Here is a 17,545-nt window from a genome sequence, read left to right as displayed (position 1 = left end):
ACTGTGATTATTATGCGGGAGAACTGAAGAACTCCCTGTAGCGATATTTCTGGAGAAATCCCTGGATGATCTTTGGAGGAATCCATGGGAGAATTTTTGGAGAAATATCTTGAGGAATCCATGTAAGGCTTTCTGAGAAGAAATCTGAGCAAGAGTCTCTTCCTGAAAGAAGTTTTTTAAGATCAGGAGGAATACTTGAAGTAATTATTGCATATTTTCCTGAAAGAACTTCTGCAGATTCCCTGGGGCCATGTTTGAACCAGTGCTGGGAATGGTAATAGTAGTAGGCTTGAATTTCGAGAAACTCACATGGCTCTTCTTAGTACAGTACCGTTTTGTCTCAAATCCCGAACATACTCATATTCCGAGCACTTGATTTTTGTATGGCGATTTGGTTGATATGTTTCGCTGAAATATGTCATAAAATTAGCATAAAATGGAAGTTAATTGCAATGCTGAAATGCAGCGAAAAATAGAACATTTTTCTACAGTAATTTTGGGTTGCCCCAAGCATGCCTTTTTCCTACAGCAGCTATGGGCGTAAGTAGCCAGTGATACTCACGCCCATAGCTGCTGTAAGCACCTGCTGATTGTGATTTGCTTTGCTACTGTAGAGTGAATTCAATATTTGTCCAGACCTTGGTTTGAACTGGTCACAAAAAAGAAATGCCTGAAGATTTATCCTGATAAAGTTTTAGAAGATTCTTATGAGAAATTTTTAAAGTAATTGCTAGAAGAATCCCTGGCAAAATCACTGCAAGAGTTTCATGTGTCAGTGCTAATGATTTCCAGAAAGGCTATTTACTTGCGAGTTATTTGAAGGAGGTATTTCTAGAGGTTTATTTGAAGAAACACCGGAAAAAATATCCCTGAAATCCTTGAAAAGAATTAGTGCTATAACTGGATTGGAAGCAGGCCGCTAGGCCAAATGTCGTTAGAGCCAAGGCCATTAGGCCGAAATTACATTTGACCATTTATCACATTCAACAGTGTGTTTTCCTTCTTTTAAACAAAGGCTGTTCTTTCTAGTTATATTTCACAGCGGATATTGTGGGCTTCTATATACTAATAACCCATTTAACCTAAAATTCTTTCGGCAGCTTCTAGATAATGAAAATTTTCCTGACCTAACAACTAAAAATCCATTCGATCTAAGAATTGGAACTATCGGCCATTTCGTCTTAATGGCCTATTTGGCATAACGACCCTTTCGGCCTAATCACCATTTTGACCTTATGACCTTTGGCCTATCGGCACTCGCCTTAACGTGAAAAAGTTCGTTCAAACTTCAACGGTGATCCATTTTTTGCTCCAAATTTTGACCAAAAATGGAGCTGTCAAAATTAAATAGACCAATAAAAATAGATCAAATCGCACGCACATGCACCGGTTGTTGTATTTTTCTCAGTTTTTTCGGAAGGGATCAACAAAACCAATTCCCGAATTCCCAGGGAGCTTCGAAGCAATTTCCGGAACAACTTCAATAGAATTCGCGGCGGAGTAACTCCCGGAGTAACTCTAGAAAAATTCTCAGAGGAACTCCCGAAGTAACTCTAGAAGAATTCCTAGAGGAACTCCGAAATATTTCTGAGGAATAACTAAAGGAACTCTGAAGATATCCTGGAGAAACTCCGAACTTCGGGCGGAAATCCGGAGGAATTCCCGGTGGAACTTCAAAGGAATTTTTGTAGGAAATCTGAAGGAATTTCCGGAGGAACAACAGAAAATTTTTCTGAGTCCATGGAATTTCTATAGGAACTTCTAGAGAATTTCTGGAGGATCCATAAAGGAATTACCGGCAAAAATTGAAAAAAAAATCTTTGAGAAATTTCTAGATAAACTACGATAGAATTCCTTGAGAAACTCCGATACAATTCTAGGACAAATTTCGAATGAATTCCTGGAGAAACTCGGAAACAAATCTTGGAAACTATGAAGAAATTCTTGGAAGAATGCCCGGAGTAACAAAATTTGGAAGAACTACGGAATAATTCCAAAAGGAGCTATGAAGGAAATCCAAAGGAATTCCCTGTGGAGCTCTGGAGCAACTCCGTAGGATATGCTGGATAAAATCCAAAGGAATTACTGAAAGAAATTTGGACGAATTACCGGCGAAGCTACGAACTAATTCTCAGAGGAACTCTGAAGATAAATAGTGTCCTACGGAAATCTTGGATGAACTACAGATATTCAGAGGAATCGCTGGAAAACTCGAAAAGATTTTCTGAAAGAACTCTGGAATTCAGAGGAAGTTCCAAGGAATTGCTGGAAGTAATTTCCTAAGGAATTCCTGGAGCATATTTTTAAAAACTCTCTTTCCTTTGTAATTCCAAACGGCTTTCCTTCGCATCTCGAATGTTTCCAAAATCGTTAGTTTTCTTTCGGCATCCTTTGCTTTCTTAAATCACTTCAACTTTTGCACATTCACCTGTTTCGGAAAGAAAAATCCGCATTGGTAAACAAACACGTGTCAAACCAGTTTTTGAACAGCGCAAATCTTGGTCCAAATCCGGCCATGAATGGACCAGGCAGTTAGCCTGTTCCAAAAAAATAGACCAGAAAACTGGTATAAAATGAAATTGAACATCATTTGCAACACCGGTGCATGCTCCAATTTCTAACATGGTCCAAAAATTTGGACCAAAGCTGTGATTTGGAGCACCGGTGAAGTTGCTCTTAGAAATAGGTAAATTTCCTGACACAAATTTGTTCAGCAAAATTGTAGCCAATATGTTGAAGGTTCACTGTGGGAAAATAATTTCTTTACAACTGCCATAATTTTTCTTCAAATAATGATTATTCTACTAAGGTCGAAATTTTATCCCACCTTCAGAAGGTCGGCTCCAAAGGCAAAATCACCACAAGTTGGGAGATCTGTGCCATGAATGATTTGTGCGAAGAAAGCCATAAGTTAATAACTGTGGAAGTGTGAATGGGAACACCAAGCTGAAGAGCAGGCCGAATCAAGGTTAGGACGCAAAAAAAACAACAAAAAGAAGAACCTGGTGGAATATCTCTAACAATTTTTTACGAAATCCCTGAACCAACTCTATTGATAACCTTGAATGATAATCTGAGAGAATTTCTGGAGAAACTTAATAACTTATCTCTGCAGGAATCTTCGAAGGAATTCTTGTAGGCCTTCCTTATAGAATCTGTATATGAATTCAAAGAAACCTGTAAAGTTGTTCTTGAGCTAATCTTGGATTGTTTTGCGAGCTTCCATATAACTTATACCACGTTGTACTTCCCAACATTTAATCAGTATTAACAGAAGATATCAAGGAAAAAAATCCCAGTAAAATTATTTAAACTTTTCAGGAAGTAGTGTTCCAATCTCTGTAGAAATTACTTCAAGAATACATGTAGTAGAGCTGTAATGAGTTCAAAAAACGTTATCTTAAGGCAATTAAATAGAAATAAATCTGGAAGAAATAAACGTGGTGAAATTAATAGAGAAGTCTCTGAGAGAACAACAAAAACAATACAAAGAGATTGTTAATTTCAGGAATATTTAAAAATTCTCAGTTGGAATCACTGAAAACCCAATAGAGCAAGTCAGAAGCAAGTAAGAATTACACCAATTGTTTGTTGAAGATTCATCAGAAGAATTTTTATCAAGAACCGTTTAAAATTCTTTGTCTTTGGCACACACAAAACAAATTGTAGTGTTTTCAGAATTTTTCTTTCTATTTTTCTAAGATTTTACAGATATAACTCTAACTGACCCCTATTATTTTACTATATAACTGCAAAGACAATGAAAATGTGTAATGTTAAGTAGTAATAATGCTTATTAATCATTCAGGAGGCTAAATTTCCAAAACTACTGAAGTCCGCGGCTACAAAGCAAAGCTTTGCTGAAGGTGTCTGGGTTCGATTCCCGTTTCATTCCAGGATCTTTTCGTAATAGAAATTTCCTTGACTGTAACATGCCCAGTAACATAAAGGATCATCGTAAATGTCAGATTTGGTATATAATCTATTTTGAAGTATGAAATATTTTCACAACCACGTATTTCAAAAAATGATAGTATCCATTCAATAGTTTTCAAAATCCTAAAGACGTTGTGGGTACACATTTTTGTTACAGGTGAGAAAGTTTACCATAAGCAGTAAGAACCACCTTAGCCAAGTTTGGAAATCAATCTACCATTCAAATAATTTCATTTTTCTTTTCCTGTACTTCTTCAGAACTGCATTGAAACTAGTTTGCTTGCTTGACTCCTCTCATTATCCTACTTCAGTCTCCTTTTGTAAAAGAACCACTCCCTCTTCCATCCCTTTGTAACACAAATTCATAAAGTCCACCCCTAATGCAAAAGACGCAACCGGTAAATCACTCACAAGTTTGATTGGCACACACAAAAATTGATCCTTCTTCCTTCTTTTCCGACGACCGAAAAGTTCAAAAACCAAACGCAGCTCGTCGAGTGTTTGAGAAACGAGGAAAAGTGCATCTGGTTAGTTTTCCTTATCGGCTTCCGTTGAACGTTTCCTACGACCCCATCCCGTATTTTGGAGCAGATGCATCATTACAACTAGCATAACAATTTCAACTAGCTGCTATGCATTTTAATACATGTTGACAGTTACAGCTAAAATACGGTGAAATTGCTTCTTCCGAGAGCCAGTGCTCTAAAGTATTAGCAACTTTTTCGTATTCTTTCGGTGAATAGAACAGTCCCGGACAGGCATGGTTTATTAGAAATCATGCCCATTCTCAACCAGGGTAAAAATACATAAACCGTAAAATTTTTGAAAATACGTCAAAACTTCAATCATTTTGTGTAATTATCAAACATATTCTAGCACCTAGATCCTACCCTGACATGAAACCATCCCCACCACTAGCTTCAGCAATCTTCTCCCATGTATACACGTGTAAAACTTCCGAACCCCCAATGACAGGTAGTTAACATTCCGTTTCCAAGTGGAAAACTTTTCAGCAAAGTTTTCCATTCATTATGAGATACAAAATGTCACCGAGCAAAGTTTTCCATCCGACGAAGACCATCTCTCAGTATTTCGATTTTTCAGTTTTTCACGCTGAAACACCCAATGAACATAGTTGTGAAATCATAAGTCGCTTGTTAGTTACTCGAACAACATTGTACATTTGCAATTTGCTATGCTCGAATCACATATTTACAGCTATTATCAATCACTGGCAAATGACCTCCAGGACAGGAATCATTTGCAATATAAATCACTAAGCATTCTTAATTGCATTTATTGCTAGATCCACTGTTTGATTCTAGTTTGTAGATCCTGTTTCGCTCGCTAATTGCTCAGTCATCATTCTGTTTCCTATTTCTCTAGCTACTAAGCCACTTGAACAGTTTGGCCTCAGTCGATCGAATGATCAAAATCACTTCGTTTCTTATTATGTACATTATCATTTCGTATAAAATCCTCCCACTTTCTCAAAACCAACCTAACCATCCATCCCGTCAAAATCGTATAGTAACTAGTTTTATCTAATCTCTGTCATTTCTTTGATACCTCGTACTAACACTTTTCCTTGTTTTCTTACCCTTTCTATCATATTTAACCATCGCCAGGTTGCAGAAGCAGGTCAGCGTGATGAGTATGAATCTGTCGGCTAAGTTAGATGATCTGCAGAGGGGTGACCGGCACTTCGAGACCACGGTCGCCCTCTGCGAGATCCGAACGCAACTGCAGGAGCTTACCAAATCGGTGGAGAGCTGCCAGACCGAGGTCTCGGAGGTGAGTAGCTATCTGGGAAACACAACTAACCCGAACGATTGAAATGTCTAATTAAGTTAAGAACCTTAATGTAAGTATTTTCAGTTTAGCAAAAACAATGATGAACAATAAATGATTTAGAAATTCCTGAATTTCCCGGCTAGTTTTTAAGTTTCCTAGTGAAACTTCGATTTTTGACCATAATATCGGTAACCAGCCTCTACTGGTGCAAGCAAAACAAAAGAAGATAGGGATGTTCAAAAATAACAATCAAAAATCAAAACTTATAAATTTGCAAATACCGTTTTGTCTCAAATTCCGAATAGACTGACGATGTGGTTGAAATGTTTCGCTGAAATATGTCATCAAATTACCAGAAAATAGCAGCCAATTACAATTCAATTTAATAATCTTCCAATCCGTTTTATACCTCGGGAGTAGTGATGATTCACTAGTTCGAGGTCAGTAAAGCTAGCTCAGATGAATTTATTTGCGAAATTGATCATTTCTCGCATAACTTCTGATCTCGCCCTAAAAGCCATTGGTAACCATGTGTGTAGCTCGTTGTTCCTGAGCATTTGAATGGATTATCATGTTATTTAACAACGTTATGGGGAGGAAAGGATCAATATTTACCTGCCCGTGATTTTGGTTTGTATGCTTATTCTTTCATTTGCTCAGAAACAACGAGCTACTCACGTGGTTACTAATGGCTTTTAGGGCGTTATCTCAGAGTATGCGAGATTTGGATACGATTTATTCGTGCTGTTCGGAATTTGAATCAAGGTGTTCGGAATATGAGACAGAATGAAGTCAGTGTTCCGCATTTGAATCAAAATGTTGTTCCATACTTTTACGTAAAAACAATACTAAACAAGTTTAAAAGAAATTTTTTATCGGCACACCCTACAGCTAACAGTTAGGCTTTACGAAGAAATTTAAATTTTCACAATTATGAGCTAATTTATGCCCTCCAGATGCATTTGAAGTCACTGTTGGCCTTAAGTGTTCGGAATATGAGTCAAAACGGTAATAAAAAATGTTGCTCAAAACGTGTTCAGATCGATTTTAGATCAAAGATGGGCTGGACTAGAGTGCCTGTAAACAAGAGTGACGTCATGTTCCAATTTTGACAGGTCTCCTGCTCGATTGGAACGCGGATTTGTATGGAAATGACAGTTCGCCACTGTTCCAATTTTGACATTGACGCCACTCTTATCTAGATCCACTCTGGGCTGGACGATCTACGGTTCCGAGAAGCGAAAGCCCACAGTGCAGACGTATTTGAAATTGCACTCCGTCGCACCGGTGAGCAACCAGGTGCTTCATGACCTGATGTGGCACCAGTACGCGCTGGACGAAAGAGCGTGTTCGTCGTTTGCCGTTCCAAAACCGGCAGAGGAAAAGTACCAACAAAGTAACCGATGCCGAGTTATCGGAGCCGCCACAATCAGCTGTGTGGTATCTACCTGGGAGGGAGAAACCAATGCAAAATTTCTCTACGTCACAGTGAGCCGAGATTTTGCTGTCACGAACTGTCATTGTGAGTCCGGATCTTAAACAATGGACAAACATGATAAAAGCGCGTATTTAGCCAAAGCATATTTTTACATTTCATCAAAAGTAGCAAAAATCGAATTAGAATCAATTCATGCACATTAAAAAGTAACGTCACGAGAGCACCATTTATTCTAATTGAATATAACGTAATGTAATGAGGCTCTTTTTACTGTTTTCAATAAAAACTGAAAATTAAACACATAGAAAACTGTGGCCTTTTTTCAATGTTTGTCCAGAAAGATCGAAGGTACACAACAAGTGAAAACTAGTGATTTTCACCAAGCCTGCCTTGATTGTCGTTGGCAAACTGGAGTTATCTTGCAGTTTGGAAAAAAATTGTATCAAATTTCGTGTGTAGTATCGGTGCCTCCCTCCCAGGTAGCTACAAATGTTGTGGATAATCCACGGTGACCGGCCAAGGTACGTCTGGTATGGGACGCTGCAGCATCTGTGAATGGGATCTCCCTGAGTTGCTCAAGGGTCCGGATATGCTAGTTGACCACCCACGGGTAATCTGCCATTTCCGAAAGCGTCCGGTCGTCTTTGGTGGAGACAGACAGGAAATGTTTCATCAAATTCGCATCAGATTGGGAGAGTGAATTGTCTGTGCTGAAATGCTGGACAGGGGTATGGAGTACAATCGGTGGGAACCGTGTGGGATGCGGATGAGGACGTGTTTTGTTTCGCCACTACATTGAAGTCGGAGTACACTGAAGTATTCAGCGGTGATGAACGTCCGACGGAGCGAATCGTGCTCAGCATCATGATGTGGAGTACCGTCAAACGGGGTAACTTGCAACAGGGGTGAAACTTGCAACACTTCGACATGTGACCGAATTGTCGTTTCGTTCAGCATTGAGTTAAATTTTTATAATTTATTCCGCCATTTATTGACCTCAGGTATACAACAGAAGATTTCGGCGAGGGTTTGGGTATTGTTTCTTTTTTGCTTAGTTTGCTGGAGGTGAAAATCATATTAAACGTTGGATTGCAAAAAAAATATGCTGAATAACGTTCCTCGTACCAAACAAACGGTAGAAATATGTCATTCGAGACAATTGTCATCAGTTACAGTACTTAGTAGTGTACAAAATGACAATATAAAAGTTTTGATAATATGATGCTTAAACACTATAAAAATTCAAAAACGTTTTTGACTACCCTTGTGGGGTAACTTGCAACAGCTATTTTTATCTCAATTGTTTGATATTTTTTGCAGTTTATCATCGAAAACACATGACAAGGCTAAATTTAACACAAAATTTGTTCAGTAACATTAAAATTTGTGTACCGGACTTAACTCAATACACGTTTGGTAACAAATATTAAAAATATTACATGAATCGCATTATTATTAGATTTAGATTTATTTTCTTCATGAAAGTAATGAAACATTTTGAAAATCTATATAAAAACTAACTTGCAGATCTGTCGTTGGGAATTTTCTACATGAAGTATGATAAAGGTAGTGTCAGAACACCAACAGAGACTTTTTTAAACAAACATATCAATATCTTATACGTCGCTTTGATTTGAATTTGTATAAAAAAAAATGTTATGTGAACCATAACCTTAAGTACAATTGTATTTGTAGAAAAGTTGCATTAAAACGTTTAAATGGCTCTCCAATAACTGTCAAGACTTATGATATGCTAGAATTTGTGAACACCCTATGCAATACCAATGAAGTTTTAAATCAAATTGGTTTAATAATCATAATTCAATCAATAATTGGTTATCTGTACTCTTAGATAGCTTAGGTAGCTGTTTATGATTATTGTCATACTTTTACTGCAGAACATTATTAAATGATCATAATAACACGATATAGGTTAAGTTTTCAATAGTGTACTTCAGGTAGCAGTATGTGTTGCATGTTACCCCACATCAGGGGTAGCATGAAAAATGTATACTTTTCGTCTCTCCTGATCCCCGAAGATCAAACATCGATAAAATTAATACCGTGTGGTATTCTTCACATGGCGATTAGGGTACTAGATGGTTTCTGTCTCATCTGAATCCTCAAATTTTTCATCCATATAGCTTTGAAGTTGAAAATTGTTGCAAGTTACCCCGTTTGACGGTACCTAGCGCCGGTCACCATCCTAGGATAGGTGCTGAATCAGGACTTCTGGCGGACAGATTGTCGATGGGTCGAGGTGGTGAATTCTGGTGGACATACGAATTTTCCGCAGCTACTTTGGCAGTGCGCGGTCGGAAGAAATCCAGAATGTGCAACTTCATATATTTGCGGATGCGAGCGATATGGCGTACTATCGGGCCGTTGTACGTGGCGAGGTGATGTGTACCTTTGTGATGAGTCGAGCACAGCTGGTACCGTTGCATCGTTGATTCCGCGCCTGGATCTTCTGGAAGCAGTACTCGGCGCATGAATGTCACAGACGGTGGGCGAAAACCAAAATTCCTACATTACGAAGGTAGTTTTTTGGATCGCTGCTGAGGTAGTGCTATCGTGGATTCGGTCCGATCAGCGTCGTTACAAGCAATTCGTCGGTTTTCGTATCGGTGAGATCCTGAGCCTAACGAGGCTTGCAGACTGGCGATAGGTGCCGACGTAGTTGCACGAGGCAGGCCAGCTGACACAATGAGGTAAGAACCCGAACATCGCATGGGTACGAGGACAGCAGTACGACCTGTACGAGAGTGAGGAGGAATGGCCGATGAAAGAGCTTACCACCGGCGAACACGACGGTTCGCTTACTGCTACACGATGTGAAAGTTCCAGCGGTACTAGTGAATGCGAACAGATTTTCGAAGAGGACGGTCTTGGTTCGAACGATGGCGTGTGTTAACCGATTCGTTTCAAAAAGGGTGAAAAAGCGAGAGACGGCCGATTGAGACGCTGCGAGCAACAAGAAGTCAACTGATGGTGCTGATACCAAATGTGGGGGCATCAGTTCGCGTGCCGCTAAAGCAAGAGGAGGCAGCGCGGCTTGATGAGGATTGTCGATGAGATGTTGTCGAGAAATAAAATTCGACCGGCATGCCGTGGATGACGATCGAGAAGTCCAGTCCGCTGTACAAGCTGACTTCGCTGGTCGGCGAACGTGGCCTGATTCGGAATGAGTGCCGAGTGAAGCAGTTTCCACCTTTCTACTTTTCGATACTTTTCGAAATGACTCGATATCGACTCATGGAACCATACTAAAAACAAAATTTCATGGTTACTATGATGGTCCCTAGAAGCAGCTTTCCAAAGGATTGCTGTTCCATGACTCGATATTTCCATGAGTCGATGGTCCCTTCAATATCGACTCATGGAGGTTTCACTGTAACACTATATTAGTACTTCCGTCAAGACGTACTTTAAACTTAAAAATTCTACTCATATCAGTCCTATTCAAAGAAATATTTTTCTCTAAAAAAATTGGAGAAAAATGATTTTATGATGTTTGGAGAACTGATGCTCCAAAAATAACTTGATATTTTCCAGCAGGCTTCTGATTGATGCTATTTTCGAAAAATAAGTCTTTTTTTAAATAAAAAAAATAGATTGTCGAATTTTCAAGAAATTTTCAAATTTCTAATAATCATTGATTTTGATATCCTCAAAAAATCGATCGATTTAAACATTGTTCTTTATTAGTGTGAAATAAAATTATTTTGGTTGCTCTTATATTATTATAACATTGAACAATATTAGTCTAACGATGTACAGAAAACCGATTGCGATTTCTTTGATAAATTAAAAAGATATTGCGTGTATGTACAAGGTGTCCACATTATAAAATGAACAGTCCTTAGACACGTCGGCAATGCGCCGGATAACATCAAGTGCAGCATCCATTATAGGAAACGTCAAATTTGTAACCATTCCTATTATGCATATAAGCGGGTCCATAATGGACATATGAAGTAAAGACATGTAGCTTGTTATAGGACAGCACAAACTTATGAAATATTATTGCATCAAAGCGCAAGAATGAATTCCAGCTACTTACCCTACATAGCTCTTTACGGTTATTGCAAAAAATGGTTTTCAACGATTTATAGTAAAACGGCCGTTAAAAGTCACTAATGCGATCATAGAGGACTGCCTACTATCAGAACACCCGCCCTGTCAAAGTTATTTCGTCATACAATAATACGTTTTGTTTTATTCCTGGATTAGTCCAGTTGACCAATCACTAAAATAACACTTTCAACACATCGCACATCGATTGATTCTTGCCATTTTTCTATAAGTTCTATAACAGCAACGAATTCAAAGCATCAACATACACATTTCACCCCGCATCAAATAACGATTTCCTCTTTTTCTCTTCTACCCCATCCAGGTGAAACGTGATATGGTACAAATCAAGCATGAGCTGGATACCGTGCAACAGGTGAAGGAGGAGATCGAAGAGTTGCGGGAGTATGTGGACCGGCTGGAGGAACACACGCACCGGCGAAAATTACGCCTGCTGGAGCAAGTCAGTACCCGAAAGGCTCTCCACCCCAAACACAACCACAACCGAATTTGTTCCGTTTTTTTTGCGTTTATGCTTGTTTGTGACGGCCCAGGAGCACACTTCCTTGCAAAAGTTTTGTCTGTTTAGTGAAATTTTCAGTTCTATGTAAAAAATCAGTAAACAAAATTCAAAAACAAATCTGTTGAGAATACCATCGAAGTAAAATCTACTCATTGCCTTTTGAATGACTCATGGACAACAAAATTGTGTATGTTTTGAAGGAGTAACCCCAAACTTTTGCACGGTAGTGTAGATGCGTAAAAAAATACCAAACAAGCAAAATCCAGCCAGCTTACCATTTTATTTAATTTATTTAATGTTTTTTATGTGTTGATATTTTTTTTTTCAGTTGTTTTAGACTTCGTTTCAACCACCCAAGTGGAAGGTAATGAACATCGCCGTCATTCGTCGGTTGGGTACGCGACTGGCAACAAAGTTTTCGTTTCACTTTCCCAAATGGTTTTTTATCGATTCACTGCGTTCGGTTACTCAATGTTTAGCCAGTTGTGAATTTATAATAAATCCGCATTTCGTTGGATTCGTTTCCGTTTTTATGTTATTTATATCATCTAGTAATAAAGATTTATTTCTCGTTATTCCAACTGATGGTTTTATTCTGCACGACAAAACAAAACAACCGATGGAAAAATCTCTTTTCAATGATCGTTCTAACAAAAAACCGACACATTTCTCATTTCGAACAGGGTCTCACGTTCTTCCTGACGTATGCCATCTTTGCGGCAGTCCTCGGGATGCTTCAGTTCGGTTACAACACCGGCGTCATCAATGCTCCCGAGGTGAACATCGAGAACTTCATGAAAGATGTCTACAAAGACCGCTACGGCGAAGACATCAGCGAGGAGTTCATCCAGCAGCTCTACTCGGTGGCCGTGTCGATCTTCGCCATCGGTGGTATGCTCGGTGGCTTCAGCGGGGGATGGATGGCCAATCGGTTCGGGAGGTAAGAAAAATGGATTAATAATCAAAATTCAATCGATTTTGGTACCATTTCATGGTGAAAAATGACGAAGAGTAGCCATTAAGGCCAATGCCCATATGGGCATATTTGATTATATTCTAGAAAGGTTTCAGTAGAATATGTTATAATTTATTTCTCCAAGAACTACTTGAAATATAGTACAGATCTACAAGCGTAACAATTCACTTTTCAGAACAGCGCGATCAACGATAAAATCAATACCAGTACCGTAATCCGGGGTAACATTGATCAGCGGGGTAACATTGATCGGGATGACTCATCTTGTTAAACGTTCAAATAAAGATTTATTGATGAAACATTTTCGAACCATGAATAGTGCCTCTCTTTCGTATATTCATAAGCTAATGATAATTAAGGTTTTTGCAAAAATTGCGTTTAGTTCATGCGCAAATTTGTCAACTTTTCTAAACAATGATTTCTATCATTTTCACTGACACTACCGGAAATTCATGTCTCACATGAGTTCTGCAGACGATGTGATCAAGGAAAATGCGGGTGTTACTAAAAATGGCATCGCCGAAAACGATTCCGTTGTCAAATCTTTCATAAGTTTATTCAATTAGGCAACAACAACTAATTACTATTACGAATGTAGAATTTCCTGAGGAAATTGCCTACTTTTAGGCGTATTCCGCGGTTCAAGGTGTTTTTAATTTTGAAATAACTCAAAAAGTAAATGACTTGTAAGAGTTTGGTGTTCATATTCGGCTTAAGGGGCCCTGATTTTAGTAAGTAACGACATTTCCAATATTAGCGAACGTTGTTTACTTGGGTGATCAATGTTACCCCATATCAGCTGAATCAAAAAATCACTTGAAACATTTATTTAAACATGTTTAAATCTTTCGAAAAACAAAATAAGATACATAGTTAGGAGCGGTGGGTGCCAGTACTTGTTTTAAAAATATGAAACTTGTAACATTTGTATTGTGAAATGAAAAATTTAAGAAAAACTAAAAAAAATGATCAATGTTACCCCGGATTACGGTACCAATAGTTAAGTTCTATCAAGTTTTGAGTTCAGCGACTGATTGAGGGGTTGTGCTACTTTTGCCCGAATGTCGTTTCCCCGAACGCCAGTTCCCCAAATGTCAGTTCCCCGAATATCCCGTTTCCCCGAATAGCCCACTTCCCCGAAAAGTTTTAGGCACTCATATTTGTCATAACTTTATACATTTCAGGGTGGTGAACCTACTGGTCATTTGATATGCATCCTTCTTTATTTGGTTCTTACGAATTTTACCGTCCTTAGAATTTGAGGCAACATGTGTATAGTCGAGGGGCCCAGATAGCCTTAGCGGTAAACGCGCAGCTATTCAGCAAGACCAAGCTGTGGGTCGTGGGTTATCCCACCGGTCGAGGATCTTTTCTGGTTGAAAATTTTCTCGACTCCCAGGGCATAGAATATCATCGTACTTGCCACACGATATACAAATGCAAAATTGGTCAATTGGCAAAGAAAGCTCTCAGTTAATAACTGTGGAAGTGCTCATAAGAACACTAAGCTGAGAAGCAGGCTTTGTCCCATTGGGGACGTTAACGCCAGAAAGAAGAAGTGTATAGTCGAGGATGACCAAGTACCTCCTTCTTTTGATTTCTTATCGATCTTTCTAATTCACCATACTGCCGTTGAAAACGATTATGGCACGTAGGGGAACTTACGTGCACTGCTCAATCCTCTATCGATTTACACCGACAGACTTGTAAAAATCATTCTGGAAACGTTTTTACAACGCTGCGAACATCTCTTGTCAGTGTGACTATTGTCGGCAGCTTCATTCTCTTCGGCAACTTTCCCATAAGCGCTGCTGGTGAATCTGTTCGGCAGCTCTAAATCAGTCGTATTTTGAGGCGTGTTCATTTGAATTGATGACATCTCTGGCAAAATTCTTTGTTATGTTTCGGAAATCTGACAGAGCAATGAATCATCTGAATATTTCCATTGGTGAGTTTTGATAGAAAAATACTGTGTATTTGGCGTTTGTAAATTGGTTGCGGATAATAGTCGAATGGTGCCGAAGCCGTAAGTTTCCCTATTTGAATTGCTCCAATTTTCAGAAAATGGCATTCGGGGACACGAGAATTTTGGGGAACTGACGTACGGGGAACCGTTCATTTATTTAGTTAACATCTAAAACAGATAACACTGAATCAACAATTTCACGCCACAAAACTCGGTCGTGGCCGCATCTCCCATCCTCGATTCTGCCCCACGCTCGCCAAATCGATACGCACTTGATCCGCCTACCTAGCTCGCTGCGCCCAACGCCTTCTTGTACCAACCGGATACGACACGAACACCATCTTTGCAGGGTTGCTCTCCGGCATTTTTGCAACATGCCCTGCCCATCGTATCTTTCCAGCTTTGGCCACGTTCTGGATACTGGGTTCGCCGAAGAGTTGGGCGAGCTCGTGGTTCATCCTTCGCCGTCACACACCGATTTCCTGCATACCGCAAAAGATCGTTCCTCCTCGAGCATCGTCCACGTTTCATGCCCGTAGAGGACTTCCGGCCTTATGGGCGTTTTGTACATAGTACATTTGGTGCGGGTATAAATCTTTCTTGATCGCAGCTTCTTGCGGAGGCTATAGCAGGCCCGACTTTCACTGATGATGCACCTCCGTTTTTCATGGCTAACGTTATTGTCAGCCGTCAGCAAGGATACAATGTAGACAATCTCGTCACGGAACGGATCCCCGTCTATCGTAACACTGCTACCTAGGCGAGCCCTGTCGCGCTTGGCCCCACCAGCTAGCCGGCCCCACCCGGCTCTCCGCATTACACCTTCTAGCGCAATATTGAACAACAGGGACGAAAGTCCATCACCTTATCGTAGTCCCCGGCGGGAACCAAACGAACTGGAGTGTTTGACTGAAACCTTCACACAATTTTGCACACCTTCCATCGTCGCTCTTGACGGATTTCACGCCAACTCGACACGCGATTGGCAGTACACCTTCAGAATTCAATGAAAATTTCAGGATGTCAAAAGTATGTGAAACTAAGATACTTTGCATATCTTATTTTTTCAAAATCGATCTAGACTAACATTTGGAAAGGGTCAAAGCTTTTTTTTTACTTTTTTTTATAAACCCGTATAACTCAAAAACGGTAAGACCTACAAAAAAGTATTGTATGGGGGACTGTCGTGAAATTTCCTGAAGTTTTAGAAAAAAGCTTAATTGTTCTTGAGCTGGTGAATAGCATCCTTAAGCTCCCTCACAGTGGGCGCTGGTTGGTTTACATAGCCCGCAATACTGACATGATGATGATGATGATTATTTAGCCACCATCAGCGCAAGGATTACCTATGGCTGCAGAATCATACCGGGATGGTATGATCTACCTGATGGTTTGTTGTAGCAGGGCTAGTTGATATCTTTGAAGACCTTTGGAAGACAACACTAAGGCTGTTTTCTCATGACAAAAGGCTGGCGACCCCACGCACTTTCATCCAGTCAACAGTTCAATTAACTCCCTTAGGCTACCTGGAGTAAACCTCTGCATGTATTTAATACCCAATATATAGTAGTATATCATATATAGTGTTAATAAAGTATCTTGCCGTAAAATTATAGAAATAATGTTAGTGTGACTACCGTTGTTACTAGATACCGTGATCACCTCTGCATCTCCTCGGTAGTCGCAGGAAGGATTTTTGTTAGAGGGAAGGGTTAAAAGTTACATGATCAGGGTTCACCTCGGTAAGTGATGCGACTCATGAAACTTTGATTTTAAATGTCACTATTTTGTATGGCTTCATTATAAACGAAGACAAATGTATGTCGTCACCTGTGCTGACGAACTATTCAAAAATAATTGTCAATTAAAAAATAATAATTTATTTTCATTTGATGAGTGTTCATAACTATGCCAACACGCGGGGTGATTTATATATTTAATTTACAAGCATTCCATATCAAAAATCGATAAAAGGTAAAATATATATGCATGCTTTTATAAAAAAATAACAAAAAAATAAAAAACAATCAAAGCTAAAACTAATAATAAAGAATGAAAGGAAATAACAAGAAAAAATATACTTAACAAAATCCAATTAAAATCTTGATAAATTTCAAAGCAACTTCAATCTTGGACACTTGATAAAACCAAAGAATTGGAAACTTCGTAAAATTCGAGTGCTCTTCAAAATACAGGAATAAACGATCCCTTGAAAAAGTTCCTCCTCAGTCCAACGTCCAACGAATGCACGGAACACGAAACATGATCACCCTCCAAATGTTTAGAACTATCCTAGACGGAATGTCCTTCCTCAATTCCAGCGCTCACGTAAACTGGATAAATCAAATTCTTGAACAGTTTGAAAATTTCTCCTCCTGAAAAAGAGAGAGTAAAATGTCAGACGTTGAAAAAACACGTCTTGCTGATTCAAGGCATACTACGTTATTGACATAGCCCGCAATACTGACATAGGCATTTTCTCCATTTTCCAGTCCTTCATTGCCTGTGCTCTCAGTGCCATTCAGTTGTTCTTCGAAGTGCTGCTTCCACCTTTCGATCACCTCACACTCGTCCGTCAAAATGCTCCCATCCCTGCACATCTCGGCTTGCGGCATGAAGACGTGGCGGGATGCAGTATCGGTATGGAAGGCTGTGCTGGAAGTAGGTGCTACTAATGGCCATATTCTTGGAGGCGGCGAAATCAACAAGTCGTAAGCCGTTTTCGTTCGTCACCATTAATCCCTTCCAACACACTTCCTGCAACGCTACGATCCGCGATCCTTCAGCACGTTGGCGAGTATGGGTGTGCTGCCGATGAAGTTGAGAGATTTACAGTTC

The 17,545-nt window shown here is 39.4% G+C and overlaps 1 protein-coding gene across 28 annotated transcripts in view; it reads left to right on the top strand.

Moving 5' to 3' along the window:
* The window catches only part of LOC5575494 (glucose transporter type 1), an 816,694-nt gene that overhangs the window by 608,147 nt on the left and 191,002 nt on the right, over positions 1 to 17,545 (top strand). For 26 of the 28 annotated variants that reach the window (XR_002500247.1, XM_021843626.1, XM_021843625.1 and 23 more), the window contains 3 exons: positions 5,565 to 5,730; positions 11,568 to 11,705; positions 12,449 to 12,705. Coding sequence is in view for 27 of the 28 variants with exons in the window: in XM_021843626.1 (XP_021699318.1) it covers positions 5,565 to 5,730; positions 11,568 to 11,705; positions 12,449 to 12,705 (561 nt within the window). In the remaining variant the exon portion in view is untranslated. The remainder of the gene's footprint in view (positions 1 to 5,564; positions 5,731 to 11,567; positions 11,706 to 12,448; positions 12,706 to 17,545) is intronic. The other 2 variants (XM_021843641.1, XM_021843642.1) reach the window with 2 other exon arrangements.

This window comes from Aedes aegypti, chromosome 2 (assembly GCF_002204515.2).
Source record: "Aedes aegypti strain LVP_AGWG chromosome 2, AaegL5.0 Primary Assembly, whole genome shotgun sequence".
In the NCBI taxonomy this organism is placed as follows: Eukaryota; Metazoa; Arthropoda; class Insecta; order Diptera; family Culicidae; genus Aedes; species Aedes aegypti.
Note: the sequence above shows the minus strand (reverse complement) of the source record. Positions and strands in the feature narration are given on the sequence as shown.